The sequence below is a fragment of the Agrilus planipennis genome, unplaced genomic scaffold, assembly GCF_000699045.2.
Source record: "Agrilus planipennis isolate EAB-ADULT unplaced genomic scaffold, Apla_2.0 scaffold96, whole genome shotgun sequence".
NCBI classification, from domain to species: Eukaryota; Metazoa; Arthropoda; class Insecta; order Coleoptera; family Buprestidae; genus Agrilus; species Agrilus planipennis.
The window spans coordinates 184,208-200,631 of NW_020438968.1; the positions used below are offsets into that span (position 1 = coordinate 184,208).

Genomic DNA, 16,424 nt, shown 5'->3' on the forward strand with positions numbered 1-16,424 from the left:
TTGAGTTACAGCTAACTACCCTCATTTACCAATTTTGTTTAGATTTTTGTGTTTTGTCGGTAATTAAAATATATTTTATTGTTGTTTTCGATGTGGCTTTCCCAAGAAGGTGTTGTTTACATAATCCAAACTGCTTTTCTTATATATATATGGTGAATATATTTTTGAAAAATATCGAAAATCTATATCGTACTTTGTGAAAACTGCGTATCGTCTATACTCTCAAATACAATTGTGCTATCAAGATAAGTCGTGGTTTCCTCATATTGTATGCTTGAAATGTGTTGTATGTTTACGATTGTGGTCCAATGGAAAAGGGGATGCAGTAAATTTCGTAACACCCATGATTAGGCGACAACCCCGGAATCACCACCACGACTGCTACTTCTGCGTTGTGAAAATAAATGGAATTAATCCTGGAAATAGATGTAAGTGGTCGTATCCTAATATACCTTTTGCTCAACGACCTCAACTGAAATCACGAGAGGTACTATCTAGCAAATCTAAAGACCCTTCTACTTAAACTTGGTATAGTGAAACAGTTTGTGAAGGCGTTTGACAAAAGTGGCGAATGTTTCATTTGTTTTCAAGTTTCCAGGATTAAGTAATGAAAAATTTAAAGCAGGAATTTTTGATGGGCCATCAATTAGGCAACTCGTGAAAGATCCTAATTTTATCAAAGCAATGACTGAAGTAGGATCGAAAGCATAACTTTTTAGGGAACAAAAAATCTGAGAATTATTTTGAGCACGTTGAGTGCATGCTTTCGAATTTGCAAGAGCTACTATAGGATGTAACATAAGCATTAAGATTCACTTCCTACACTCACATTTAGACTGATTCCCACAAAATCTGACTGATTTTAGTGAGGAGCAGGGTGAAAGATATCATCAGGATATACGGACAATGGAAGAGCGTTATCAAGGAAAGTAGGACTCCCGTATGATAGCCGACTGCTGTTGGAGTATGCAACAAGATCAACCTAATGTCGATTATTTAAGGAAATTGTCTAAAAGATCATTTGATAGTGTAGAATAGAAATTTAGCTTACATGTATAGTAATTTTTTTGTATTACTTAGTCGAAACAGTAAAATTTTATATTTCAAAAAGTAAAGCTGTTAGTAATCATCCAATATTTTTTTCATAATCAGGGCTATAGAAATACCAAATAAAAGTAAAAAAAAATAAGGAAACAAAAATGGTGTTGACCAGTGTAATAGATAGTAACAGCAACGAAAAGCGACTTTTATACAAAATACCTACTTCCGGGTGTCCTGAATCATCGAAAATTTATCCTTTATGTGTTTATTTACATTTACCTGTGACCTACAATAAAAAGCCTGGCAACCTTCAACCTAATCGACCGTCAGATCTGTCGTCAATGGTTTTATTTTTCATGAGATAGATCCCATATATAGAACAATAAAAGTAAGTGTTGGAAATGTAGAAATTAACTTTATGCTTTAAAAAAGCTTACTACAGTTACCCCTGAGTGGTAGATAGGATCCACCGAGCATTCATTAGCTTTATTTAAAAAAAATGGACTAACTGGATTTGGTAATGCCGAATATAAACGATTTAACAAGATATGCACAAACGAGTTTCATTGCAATAAGAACTGCAACTTGTGTGTTAATCTATACACTTGGTTTATAGAAAAACTACTTCTGTGGACGGCATAAATAAAGTTGTACTTAACTGCATTCTCACCTTTGTTTTTTTTTTATTTAATTCAAATAAAAATGAATAAACAGCTGTAAAAGTGGTTAACATTCTGTGGCACAACCTTGGCAAAGATTATACACACAACTTTAAACACACCTACATATATACTTGTTGTAAACAATGTGTCCGAGAAAAATGCAATAGCGTTAGGTATATTATTTTTATAATAAAAGTAAAGTTGATGGATGCTGGTTTGTTGGCTATCTGAAAAAACGGACATGTATGGCTAGCCGTTAAAATTTAATGGGATGCACAACGTAAAATTTATTGCTGTCGTGTAACAGTCGGAACTGGATGTACCTGTACATGTTTTGAGTGTTTTAAGACTTTAGAAAAAAAACAATCAAAAAAAGCAAAAATTGTACCTACGTAATAGTGTTCAAAAAAACGAAAAAAACATTACAAAAAAACAAATAATAAAATGGGGGAAAACGATTTATTGCTCGGTTCATATGTATAGTGGGAAGGTCAACTTGGGCTGAATTTGAAGGCTTCAATGATATCCACCTGCAGCAAATTCTTTATTGATCAGTTTTCAATGTAGAAACAGGTATTTTTAGTAAAATGGTTGTCAATCGTTGAAAATGAACCTACAGTTATTGTTCAAGCCTTTTGTGTTCTCGAAGAGATCTATTGTATTATAAGTAAAACTACGGAAAAAAACAAAAAAACTTCAAAAAATGATTCCGAAAATCTAGCTATTATGCATCCCGAGCAGTCGGGCAAACTAGCGACGCGCCGCGGCGGAAAATCGCCGATGTGATCAGTAAGCTCCATGTGATCATTTTTCCTTCCGTTCGTAGAGTTTAGCTGCCTACAGCAACGTGTTTGTTGTTATTTTGAGCAGAAAAGCATTGACGTAGCAAAAGGGGGATCAGGCCCTCCCTAGAATCCTTCTGACACCTCGTAGAATAGCAATTATTTAAGTACAAATAACAACATAAATCAAAACTATTCCTTACATTATGTATAAGTGGCAGCTGCTAATGTTAGCTATAATTTAAAATTTAGCCCCACCTTAGGAAGAAATCGTCGCTACGCCTATGCGAGAAATATTCTAATGTTTCGTATTCGTCTATTACTATTTTACAATACCATTAATTATTTTGTGTGGATCTTTCATAATGAACCGTTAACTAAAAAAAACTAGCCTTGAGAAATTCTAACAACTTGGGCGAAATGTTGGCTATAGTTTTTTAAAGAATTAAATAACTTTTAAACCATTTGTAGCTTTGTTTTCAAATCGGATAGAAAAATAGGAGAAAAATAGGTAATAAAATTTACAATAAAAAGTTAAATAAGTATGATTTTCGGATATGTTCCAGTTTCGTCCAATAAAATTAAAAGTGCAGCGGTCATCATTATAAGGTCGTCACTCCTAAGAATGGTTAGACACGCACTTCCACACTTTCCTAACCTGAGCTAATCTTCGCATTTTCCTAAAACCAGAAAAACCCACATCCGTAACTATTTGCAAACAGTAATCTAATCTAGTTCTTCCTCTACCCCTTCTAACTCCCGTTCCTGCCTCTAATATATCTCTGACTAAACCTTCATGCCCGAGAAGGTGTCCAACCATACTATTTCGCCTATTTTTATGGACTTTCATAGAGTCCTCTGTTCTCCTATTCTTTCTAATACCTCTTCATTTCTAACCTTCTCTATCCACGGTATCCCTATCATTCGCCTGTAACACAATATTTCGAACGCTTCTAACCTTTTCTTTTCCGCCGCGCCCACCGTCCATGTTTTGCACCTGTACAGTGCCTCGCTCCAAACATACATCTTTTACAATCTTTTTCGAATTCCTAAATTAACCGTTTGCGAGCATAGAAGTGACTTCTTTTTGTTGAAGGCGACTCAACCCTACACTATCCTCTGTTTTATATCTGCACTGCTCCTTCCATCCTGAGTTATCTGACTTCCTAGATATCTAAAATCAGCCACTCCTTCTAATTTTTCGTTTCCTGTCTTTATATTCGTTCTTTCCCTACTTTTTCTTCCTGTGTATACCAGTATTTTTGTATTACTTTTATTTATTTTCATACAAAACTGTTTTGTCAATACCGCTTCCATTTTATTGAAAGCTATCCCTAATTTAATTTACTTCAAAAATTAATTCACTAATAGGTACATTGAATTTAACCATACAAAAATTCGAAGTGTGTCGAAATCATGTAGTATTTCCAAGAAAAGTTTTTAATTTTATTCTGAACAGGCAGTAGAATATGGTTTTTAGTTTTAGCAATTTCGTCAGTGTAGCTGATAAATAAAGCAATTTTCACAAATTTTCTAATTGTAATATAAGGAGTGTTTGTTCTCGATTATTTTGTTTTCATATAAAAGTATTAACCTTGAGAAAGAATTAATTACATTCTAATTATTGTATAATCGATCACCACTGCTATCTATCTAATAAACAAGTAGACAGTATTAATAAAGATATATTAATAATTAAGGAGTTATTAAGCCAATCAATTTGTTTTGGAATATACATAAATTTCAATCAGCACAATCTAATTTTTTATCATATGTATAATGTATATGTTAAATTCTTTGGACGTAGAATATTCTTTGATCAATTTATATGCAGTAGTTGTAATTCTTTATTTGATGATTTTTTAATGTTAGAGGCATCTTTACTTTTTCACTTATCGTTAGTTAAATTAACTCAATATTTCTCCTTTCGATTAGTGAAAAACACCGTTATAAGGGAGACGTACGTATACAAAACTATTTGATATTAAACTTTTAACGTGATTAACAGACATGTAAATAAATTGATAAACAACATTAAAACATATTTTTAGACAGTTTTTGGAAAAATAGAATACTCTTTTAATAAAAATTTATTTTTTTTTTAGGAAATTAAAAAGTCTACTTCTTCCGTAAAATAAGATGTTAATACTCCGGGCGAATTAGCTGAAAAATTGCCATTTTCGTGGAAATGTTTGGAGTAAACTCGATTTTTGCTCGTAAATTAATAGTATAAAATTACGTACATCATTAATAAACTTGTGCGCACGCTCACAAGTGTAAGAAATTTTGTTTATAAACAATTTAAGGTTGTTTTTTCGATGTTTTCTTCTTTTTTCTTCTATAACCTTTTTGATGATGATTTAATCGTAAAAATCAGGTCTAGTCCAAAATTTTCCACCCAAAAGTTTAATTTACTGGACTATTTGTTGTTGTACCAGTAGTTGATTTTTTTTTTAACATTAATGCACTTCCTTCGTTTAATATTTTCTAAACACGTAAAGTTTTAGGCCATCTAGCAAATGCATGCATTCATAGAGCCAATTATTACATAATTAATGATGTTAATTATTATGTTACAATAATAAATAGAACTATATGGAACAAATTGAAATTACTTCAAGGTCACAATAATTACGTACAACCAATACCGTTTGCTTGCGCATTACAATCCTTTTGAATAATAAAAAGAAATGAAAATTCAGAGGACCTACAATAGAATATAAATTGACAAAATAAAATCGTGTTGTCGGAGATGCTTATGAGACCAAATGAAATTGTTGTAATTATAAAAGTTTACAGTAATAGTGATCCTTATAGTGTTAAATTTTTCAATTCTACCTACTGACAACGGTATTTACCTTAGCAGGAACTTTATTATCAATTACATCTTTAACTTGTACTAGAAGTAAATGAATAAATAAAAATTGAAGATTAGGTTAGGCTGTCGAAATTTAATTTTACAATTTATTAATTATTCTGAGCAAACAACATTTATAGTGAAATCTTCATTGTAAGACAGATAACTTGAATTTTTAACGTAATCAGTGTAAAAATGAGCGGTTTTAACAAAATAATATTATATGAAAATAAATAAAAAGTAAAACAATAAAATACTGGTATGCAAGAGAATGAAAAGTAGGGAAAGAGCGAATAGTAGTAGTAGGGATATAAAGCAGAGGATAGAGCAGGGTCGAGTCGCCTTTAATAAAAAGAAGTCACTTCTATGCCCGTGAATGGCTGATTTAGATATTCGAAAAAGATTGTTAAAGGGGTATGTTTGGAGCGCGGCGTTGTAAGGGTGCAAAACATGGACGGTGAGCGTGGCCGAAAGAAAAGGTTAGAAGCGTTTGAAATGTGGTGTTACAGACGAATGATGAGGATATCGCGGATAGTGAATGTTAGAAATAAAGAAGTATTAGAACGAATAAGAGAACGAAGGACTCTAAGTCAATAAGAAATATGCGAGATAGATTGGTAGATCACTTTCTTAGGCATAAATGTCTAGTCAGAGACATATTAGAGGCAGAAACAGCAGTTAAGAGGAGTAGATGTTGACCTAGATTAGATTACTGTTCGCAAATAGTTAAATATGTGGGATGTTCTACAATAGTTTTAAGAAAATGCGACGTTTAGCTCAGGATAGGAAAGAGTGGAGGTGCGTATCCGAACAGTCTTAGCACTGACGATCTTATGTTGATAATGATGATGATAAATTTCAAAGTGTTAAGTTTTTTAGTTGAAAATTAACGAATTTACTGTGGTTTTTTACATTACAATTACAAAACTATATTCAGTTCATAATTCCGTTATCAAGAGTTCAGGAACGTAATAGAAATTTATTAACCTTTAACTAGGTGTACTCGGTGAATCATAGGGAAGAAAAACCTTTAAGGCTTTAATTAAACAAGTACAATAACACATTAAATATTATTCTTAACAATGGCCAAGTATGTACCATTAGTAGTTGAACAAAATTATGTACACTGTCTGCTAATCTAGGTAGGTTATAATAGTAATATGTATTTTTTTTTTAACTATTCGCGCATTTAAACTTACCTACAATAGTTAGTTAATGTTAGATTCTGTTACGTACATCACACTTAATGTATTGCAAATTTTTACTGAAATAAGTAATAGCACAACAAAAAACGTCGAAAAGACAAAGTATAGCACATTAGGTATCAAATGCCTGTCTCTTATATAGTTAGGACGACAACTGCTATATCAAGGATGATGTAATACTCATCTTAAAAACAGTTAAATCGTGCAACGTTTGTTTCAGTTTAGGACCATATTTATAATGATAAAGCTTATGAAATACATGGAAAAAAGTGTCGTCTTTCCAATCACGAACTATGCTATGCACCTGCAAAAATGTTGAGAATATGGTGTTTTCTACGCGTCTACCTCTGTATAAATATGATTTACTTTTAATATCATGTTGGGCAATAATTGTTTGATAATCCAAAACCTCTCTATTTCACCTGCCTATTTGCCATGTACATACTCCTGAAACTATCAAACAGTATTCTTTACGTGTTTGTCAAAACTAAAGAAGACAAGTCACTCTAATGATTTGTTCTTCGACATAAGCCGTCTTAGATTTTTGCAGAAATGAACAGAAGATGTTCCCCTGAGTGTTTCAACAGGACTTTTTCTCTAGAGATCGACCGGAGACCCGGTTTGGATAATGACGCCGGGTTCCGGTAGTATCGGGTAATTCTATCAGAGAAAAGAAAACCAACACTAGCAATAATAATTCAATAAGTATACGAGGTCTGTTCAAAAAGTATCGCGAATTTTGTATTTCCGTGGGTTTTACGTATATTCAATTTTAGATGTTTTGTGGTCTTATGTTGGTACTCATGTCTCTTACTTATACTGACAAGTTCGGACCTAAACATACCGATTTGAGCATAAGACGGTTCGCCGCGAAATTCTTACTAAAATTGCTCAATTTCGACCAAAAACAGCATCGCATTAACATTACTCAGGAACTGTTGGACTCTGTTGCGACGATCCAAATTTGCTCCAGAGGGTTATAACTGGTGACGAAATGTGGGTTTATGGTTTTGACGTGGAAACCAAAGCTTAGTCATGCCAATGGGAGCTGCCGCACGAGCCAAGACCGAAAAAAGCGCACCAAGTTAGGTCGAATGTGAAGGTTTTGCTTACAGTTTTCTTCGATTGCAGGGGCGTGGTGCATCATAAGTTCCTGCCACAGGGTAGAACGGCCAATAAGGAATATTACCTGCAAATTATGTGCAATTTGCGCGAAACAATTCACCGGAACGCTCGGATTTGTGGAAGAACAAAAATTGGCTTTTGCACCATGATAACGCCTCTACTCACACATCGGTTGTGCGCTAAAAACAACACATAGTAATGTCGCAATCACCCTATTCCCCCGATCTGCCCCCCTATGACTTTTTCTTGTTACTGAAACTGAAGAGACCCATGAAAGGACCACGCGACGCTACGATCGAGGAGATAAAGACGGCATCGATGGAGAATCTGAACAAGATAAAAAAAATATTTTTTGAAGTGCTTCGAGGATTGGAAAAAACGTTGGCACAAGTGTATAATGTCTAGCGGGTATTACATTGAAGGGGACAAAATACATATTCATAAATAAATAAATATTTTTGAAAAAACACAAACTTCGCGACAGTTTTTAAACCTAAAAACTTAACTAATGAAAATTGGTAATTAATATTGTGTTGGAGTAGATCGTTTGTCCTAATTTATATTATATATTGAAAATTCGCAGATCAAAAATTAAAATGTTATTAGTTTACTGTTTAAACGAATTTTTGAACGGGACTTAATGTGGCTTGGGTCGTTGGTGAGGATGGTATTTAATGGAAAACCTGTCAAAAACATGTGCCATTATCCATAATAGTTTTACCGCGTACCCTTTATCCTAATGACTTGGCCTAACACGCACTGGTGACTTTCATCTCAATAACATTAAATTTATTTATGACAATCACGCTGCTTCGTCATTCACTAAGATGTATCTTAAAGTATCAGTTAACTGTGTATTTGTCATTGGTGACTTTGATCACGGTGTCTGTTTTACTTAAATGGCCTCTAAAAATGGCATGAACGTTAAATTCCTCACAAAACGATGTCTTTACATAGAGATTACGTAGGCATCGACATAGTGATAGACTAAATAGAAATGTGATTTCTGAATTGTTGCAAATATTGTGCAACGGCATGGCCTAGAGGTTTAGACCATTGCTTAATATTCAGGAGGACGCCGGTTCGATTCCGGGTCGTCTCCTTGGTGCAAGATTTTCTGTGGTTTTCTTGGAGCACTTAGCAAATGCTGGGCAGTAATATCCTGCAGATAATCTTTCATTATCTTCTGTCTTCATTTCGTCAGTTTCATCTTTCTCACCCAAACCACCACCCATCCACTCCCATGGTTTCTGAAAGGATGCTGAAGAGGTTAGGTTAGGTCGCAAATATTGTGTAGCGGCATGGCCTAGAGGTTTAGACCATTGCTTAGCTTTCGAGAGGACGTCGCTTCGATTCCGGGTTCGTCTCCTTGGTCCAAGTTTTTCTGTGGTTTTCTTGGATCACCTAGGCAAATACTGGGGCAGTAATATTCAACAGATAATCTTTTATTCTTTTCTGTCTTCATTGCGTCCGTCTCATCTTTCTCACCCAAACCACCACCCATCCATTCCCATGATTCCTGAAAGGATGCTGAAGAGGTTAAAGTTTTTTCCACAGTGGGTGAACCTAGAGATCGATCTTGTCGAATGACTCTGTAACTGTCTCTTTATAACTGCGTGCAGACAATAAATATTTCGTGACCTGACAGTAACAATAAATTTAATGTCACTATGACAAAAGTTACTAGTACGCGCTGGGCCTAACTTTAGCATCTTAAGTGCTCCCCTGAAGATAACATCATCTGCTTTTTGTGAATGAAGTACGCTTCTTACTTATTTCAAATTAAATCATATGTTTTTAATAAATTTTTTGTATACACCTCAGGATACGCATAGAATATCAATTAGACATGAAACAATAATTCTAAATAACAACAACAGTAAAACAATGGTCTGTCTAATTTAATTTTTAATTTATTCTTCGGAAGTTTTAATTACCATAAAGCCAAGAACATTTAATTCTTTTTTTAGATACAAACATTTCCATTCTACACATATAAATAAACAATTAAAAAAAAAAAAAACAGTTTCATTGTTGGTAGTAAACCGAATTACTTACGAATGACAATATTACAGTAAATTATGTCAACAAATGAGCGACAATAAATATTTTGAGTATGTAAAAATGACTTTTAAAAAGGCATTATAACGTAAGCGATGTTTTACTGGTTTTGTTATTACAGAATCAATTAGTTACTTTTAATGGAAAAGTCCTTGAAGTAGCAACACAACTTCCGTTGAACAAATTCGTCAGTGTACTTATTTAAAATATTAATTTATTGTTAAAAGACGGTACATTCCAAAAAAAAACACTTGTAATCAGGTCTTATCATCAGTCATTCCATATAATACACGCTAATTAATTTTAATGAGAGAGCCTTTGACGTATGGCAAAAGGCCAACGTGTGTTCTCAGAATGTGAAACTGTTTCTACAAAATTAGGAAGCGGAAAATAAATTTTTGAAAATATCATATCTACATTAATTGTTTGAGTTTTTTTTTTAGAATATAAATATGGAAATAAACAGAAAAATATTTTCCGTTGTTTTGACCTTATGTATAGAAGGCGTCTAGAAAACGAAAAGAAAAAATTTTCCACACGGAAAAAAATTAAATTTTTATGACNCTTTTCTGTCTTCATTGCGTCCGTCTCATCTTTCTCACCCAAACCACCACCCATCCATTCCCATGATTCCTGAAAGGATGCTGAAGAGGTTAAAGTTTTTTCCACAGTGGGTGAACCTAGAGATCGATCTTGTCGAATGACTCTGTAACTGTCTCTTTATAACTGCGTGCAGACAATAAATATTTCGTGACCTGACAGTAACAATAAATTTAATGTCACTATGACAAAAGTTACTAGTACGCGCTGGGCCTAACTTTAGCATCTTAAGTGCTCCCCTGAAGATAACATCATCTGCTTTTTGTGAATGAAGTACGCTTCTTACTTATTTCAAATTAAATCATATGTTTTTAATAAATTTTTTGTATACACCTCAGGATACGCATAGAATATCAATTAGACATGAAACAATAATTCTAAATAACAACAACAGTAAAACAATGGTCTGTCTAATTTAATTTTTAATTTATTCTTCGGAAGTTTTAATTACCATAAAGCCAAGAACATTTAATTCTTTTTTTAGATACAAACATTTCCATTCTACACATATAAATAAACAATTAAAAAAAAAAAAACAGTTTCATTGTTGGTAGTAAACCGAATTACTTACGAATGACAATATTACAGTAAATTATGTCAACAAATGAGCGACAATAAATATTTTGAGTATGTAAAAATGACTTTTAAAAAGGCATTATAACGTAAGCGATGTTTTACTGGTTTTGTTATTACAGAATCAATTAGTTACTTTTAATGGAAAAGTCCTTGAAGTAGCAACACAACTTCCGTTGAACAAATTCGTCAGTGTACTTATTTAAAATATTAATTTATTGTTAAAAGACGGTACATTCCAAAAAAAAACACTTGTAATCAGGTCTTATCATCAGTCATTCCATATAATACACGCTAATTAATTTTAATGAGAGAGCCTTTGACGTATGGCAAAAGGCCAACGTGTGTTCTCAGAATGTGAAACTGTTTCTACAAAATTAGGAAGCGGAAAATAAATTTTTGAAAATATCATATCTACATTAATTGTTTGAGTTTTTTTTTTAGAATATAAATATGGAAATAAACAGAAAAATATTTTCCGTTGTTTTGACCTTATGTATAGAAGGCGTCTAGAAAACGAAAAGAAAAAATTTTCCACACGGAAAAAAATTAAATTTTTATGACAACGCAAATTTTCGATTGTAAAGGGCTAAATTTGGCGTAGAAATAATAGAATATATTCGGGAATTTGTAATAATCTCAATTTTGACGTTATTTCAAGTTTCTTTACTATTACAATTTAATTTGTGATATCAACTAAAACACCTAGTAAATTTATTTCTGCTAGGATTTCATTTTTACAAATTCGGATCCAAATTGTAATTTTTATTATTTTCGTTTATGAAGTAACGGGCTAGTGAGGTAAATTGTAAATTATATCGCCTAAACATTTAGGTAATTTTCCTTTTTCATTTTCTACGTGCAATTTTGTTTGTTTTTATTATTTATTTAATACAAGCGCCCGTCATAGGTGGAATCGATAGTTTTCGTATTGTTTTAAATAAAGTGGATGCGCTATTGATAGAAAAATATGGTATGGTAATTAATAAAAAATTAGACAAAAGTATTGGTATGTAACGAATATAATGCATGACTAGAATTAATATAAAAATAGGAGACTCATAGACATAAAATAAAGAATAGCATGACTTTTTGAGAAATGCGAAGATTGGCTCAAAATAGGAAGAAATGGTGATGGGTGTCGAGCCAGTCTTCATTATGATGATGATTACAAGATAAGAGTAATAATTTTCTTAGCAGTTTTATTAAAGAAAACAAATGAAATGCTTAAAGAACGTGTAATCTACTTATTTACCCACACATGTAAGTATTTCCCTATTAAGAAGCGTGGAGTCCAGATAACCAAAAATTTTTTCGAAACGGTGATGGTCTATAGTCGATACTGATTCAGATTCAATTTTCTTATGCCAAAAAGAACTACAAAATATACCTAACTTCTTCAACTTAATTATAAGGTGTAAAAGAAGAACTACTGCAATGCATTGTTCATACATCAAAATTACTCAATATTTTTCTATTCCATCAGGAAAACATTATAGCACAGTCATGTTCCAATACGCTATAGTGCTAAACAGGAACATAAAAGACTACGCTCGATACCTGTAATCAACAATGATACATCCTTCATAACATTCCCCAGATGATATTTATACTTATATGTAAATAACATAAACATTTATTTTACTTTTTCCAAAGTTCTTTTAAATTTACTTTCGTAACTTCTGCAGCCTAGTTTAGAGACCCCTTCTACTGAGGGGTTACCCCGTGCATCCACCTTGAGTACCTACTTCCTTACTCGCTGTCAAATCTATTAACTCAAAGGGTTTTCAACAATTCTCAATGTATTTTAATGATCATAATAACATAAAAGCGTGTTAATAAGTATATTTACATACTTTTTTTTTAGTTTCAACATGTGTATATACTTATAAAAATTTACATACCTAATGAAGTAGAAAGAAGCATCAGCTCTTATTAAGACGTTTAAAATACTCTAAAAGTATTGTTTTCTTTTTAAATGATTATAGTAATAAAACTTTCTGATGTACATTTCATAAATAGTATTTAGTTACCATCTTACTTAACAATTACTTCATACGCATCGTGGCATAGGATTAACAACTTAAGTGATGGCCAAAGTAATACCAAGACAGGTCTTGATCTTGATCTTAGTCTTGCTGATATAATCTTGATCTTTATCATGGAATTGCGTGTTAAGTTTTGGTCTTACATTGTATGTCTTTTTAGATTATTAAAGATTACATTAATCTAGTAAAGCAGACCAAAACTTTCAAATACGAAAAATTGTTTTGTTCAAAGAAAAGTGTGTATTAAAGTTGCTTCAAATAGTTTAACTCATAAATATAAATAACAATCACGAAGCAGCACGACCTAGAGGTTTAGACCACCGCTTACCATTCGACGGTTCGATTCTGGGTCCGTCTGCCTTGATCCAAGTTTTTCTGTGATTTCCTTGGATCACTTAGGCAAATACTGGGGCAGTAATACTAAACAGGTAGTCTTTCATTCTTTTCTGTCTTCATTGCGTCCGTCTCATCATTCTCACCCGAACCACCACCCACCCATTCCACGATTCTTGAAAGGAGGCTGAAGAAGGCCTTCCGCCCTACCTTCCAGCGTAGCCCGGAGGGACTGCCCGCCCTCCAGCATTAGTCACTGGTGGGAATGAAACACCCAAAAGTTTTTCTTTTTAAGTAACAATTTTTCATATTTGATCTTGGTCTTGCATATTCGATCTTGGTTTAAGTCTTGGTCTTGGTCGTGCTAGAGTATAAAGACAGTCTTAATCATAGTCTTGGCCTTGACCTTGCATTTTCCCAAGACCAAAGCCAATACTGCAAGAAAGACCAATACCAATTTTGCTCAAGGCTATTGAACTTCCAATTTTCTGTTGAAATCACAACATTCACGGATTATTATCATTAATCAAAGTAAATCGAAACATTTCAGGTGTTTTGCCGGAAGCCCTTCAAACCAACTGCGCTCGATGCACCGAAAAGCAGAAGGCGGGAGCATATCGAACGATAAAGCGCCTGCGCAAGGAATATCCCGGGATATGGAAAGCGTTATTGGAAGAGTACGACCCCACGGAGAAGTACGTCCGTCGATTCGAAGAGACAATTTTGTCGAAAAAATCCTATCTACCATCACCACCCGCATCATTCACGACTTCTAAAGTGGATACTATCGCGCCACCGAGTCAAATTCCTCAGCTCTTAAATAAATTTCCCGTAATAGATAGCTTATCGACCACATCAACACTTTCCACACACTATGCTTCATTTAGCACAAGTGACACTAGCTCTGCTTCTACCACAGCTTCTAGCACTACGCACACTACTAAGCCTTCCCCGACCACCACAACCACTACAACCACCACCAGATATACAACTAGCACTACTAAAAAGACTGAAACGAAAAAACCAACAACGACAAAAACAACCACTAATATTCTAGAGCCTCTTCCCATATTCATTCCCGCTATGTTTCCTGATCCGCCTAATAAAGGGGTTACTACTAACACGGTAAGTTTGCTTCCTGGTGTCAGATTGCAGGTAGACACGCCTAATTGGTTGAGTTCTCTAGGAAACAGAGTCATTCAAACTGGGTCAAGAATTGGGAAAGCTGTCGTTTCAACTGTGCAAGCTGTTGTTGGGCGGTAATTCCGAGTTTTGCCGTGGAAAACATAACATTGAAATGAAGCCCGTATCAACGCGAAATTATTAATTCTTATAAACGCGTTAGGAACGAAAAACAATTAAATTAACAATTAATTTTATCTACGTATAAAATTTTCGAACACTCAAAGCGCTGGTTCAAGAGTAAATAGACAAACAAATTAATATCTTAATTTATTTTCGGCAAGTTAAAGCCTTTAGTGGCAATTTTTTACGAGATGTCTCTCAAACGTATTTGCCCCATCGTCTAAAATAAACTTTATAAAGTTTGGATTTGAATATACTTAGTCCCTTTTTACGGCGAGACGATGCTAGAAACATTATTTGCATTTTAATATTCTAATTCAATTATATAAGTAATTGAAAATTAACAGATTTGAAAGATAATATATATACATGTGATAAAAATCTAAAGCATAAAGATTGCTAGGTATAAGAACTAAGATAATTATTGTGCCAAATCTGACAACAATCTGTTGTGGCTTCGTGAAAATTAATTCCTCAGTATACCATAAAATAGTTCAAGAGGACCATAATAGGGAAGAAAATTATCACAACTAATTCTAGACGGTCATTAGGCTGCATAAAATTTCCTTTTTTTAATTGTAGTATTTATTTTATTTTACTGCTGAATAATAAATGTGAAATGGGAAAAAATTGTTATGTTCAGTTCTGCAAAAATGAACCATTTTGTAAAAAAGATGATAAAAAATTAAATTATCTATGTAAAATATCAATAGTGCAAAGTAAAAAGATTAAGCAGCGACAAAAAGATTGGGTTGATCCACCAAAAATTCAATAAAAGCTTCAACAAATGTACCTATCAAGAATACTGAACATAGCTCTTTACAATTAATCAAAACAACAGTCAAGGCAAGTTTCTTTAATACGTTTGTTGAAGTTCTTTCTTTTTTTTGAGTATTTACAAAAACATTTAGTGGATACTATATTTGAAAGTATTTTATTGTATTATTGTGAGTGCATAATTCAAATACGTTATCTGTTTCGAATTTTAATAGAGGATCTAAAAAACTATTTAAATATTTTATATACTTATAAAAATTTACATACCTAATGAAGTAGAAAGAAGCATCAGCTCTTATTAAGACGTTTAAAATACTCTAAAAGTATTGTTTTCTTTTTAAATGATTATAGTAATAAAACTTTCTGATGTACATTTCATAAATAGTATTTAGTTACCATCTTACTTAACAATTACTTCATACGCATCGTGGCATAGGATTAACAACTTAAGTGATGGCCAAAGTAATACCAAGACAGGTCTTGATCTTGATCTTAGTCTTGCTGATATAATCTTGATCTTTATCATGGAATTGCGTGTTAAGTTTTGGTCTTACATTGTATGTCTTTTTAGATTATTAAAGATTACATTAATCTAGTAAAGCAGACCAAAACTTTCAAATACGAAAAATTGTTTTGTTCAAAGAAAAGTGTGTATTAAAGTTGCTTCAAATAGTTTAACTCATAAATATAAATAACAATCACGAAGCAGCACGACCTAGAGGTTTAGACCACCGCTTACCATTCGACGGTTCGATTCTGGGTCCGTCTGCCTTGATCCAAGTTTTTCTGTGATTTCCTTGGATCACTTAGGCAAATACTGGGGCAGTAATACTAAACAGGTAGTCTTTCATTCTTTTCTGTCTTCATTGCGTCCGTCTCATCATTCTCACCCGAACCACCACCCACCCATTCCACGATTCTTGAAAGGAGGCTGAAGAAGGCCTTCCGCCCTACCTTCCAGCGTAGCCCGGAGGGACTGCCCGCCCTCCAGCATTAGTCACTGGTGGGAATGAAACACCCAAAAGTTTTTCTTTTTAAGTAACAATTTTTCATAT

At 33.3% G+C, this 16,424-nt stretch overlaps 1 protein-coding gene across 2 annotated transcripts in view; it reads left to right on the forward strand.

Moving 5' to 3' along the window:
- The window catches only part of LOC108734429, a 78,370-nt gene extending 62,760 nt beyond the window's left edge, over nt 1–15,610 (forward strand). For both annotated transcript variants that reach the window (XM_018465996.1, XM_018465995.1), the window contains exons 3-4: nt 13,838–14,412; nt 14,474–15,610. In XM_018465996.1, coding sequence (XP_018321498.1) covers nt 13,838–14,412; nt 14,474–14,614 — 716 coding nt within the window. In that variant the 3' untranslated portion in view covers nt 14,615–15,610. The remainder of the gene's footprint in view (nt 1–13,837; nt 14,413–14,473) is intronic.
- The last annotated feature ends 814 nt before the right edge of the window (nt 15,611–16,424 follow it).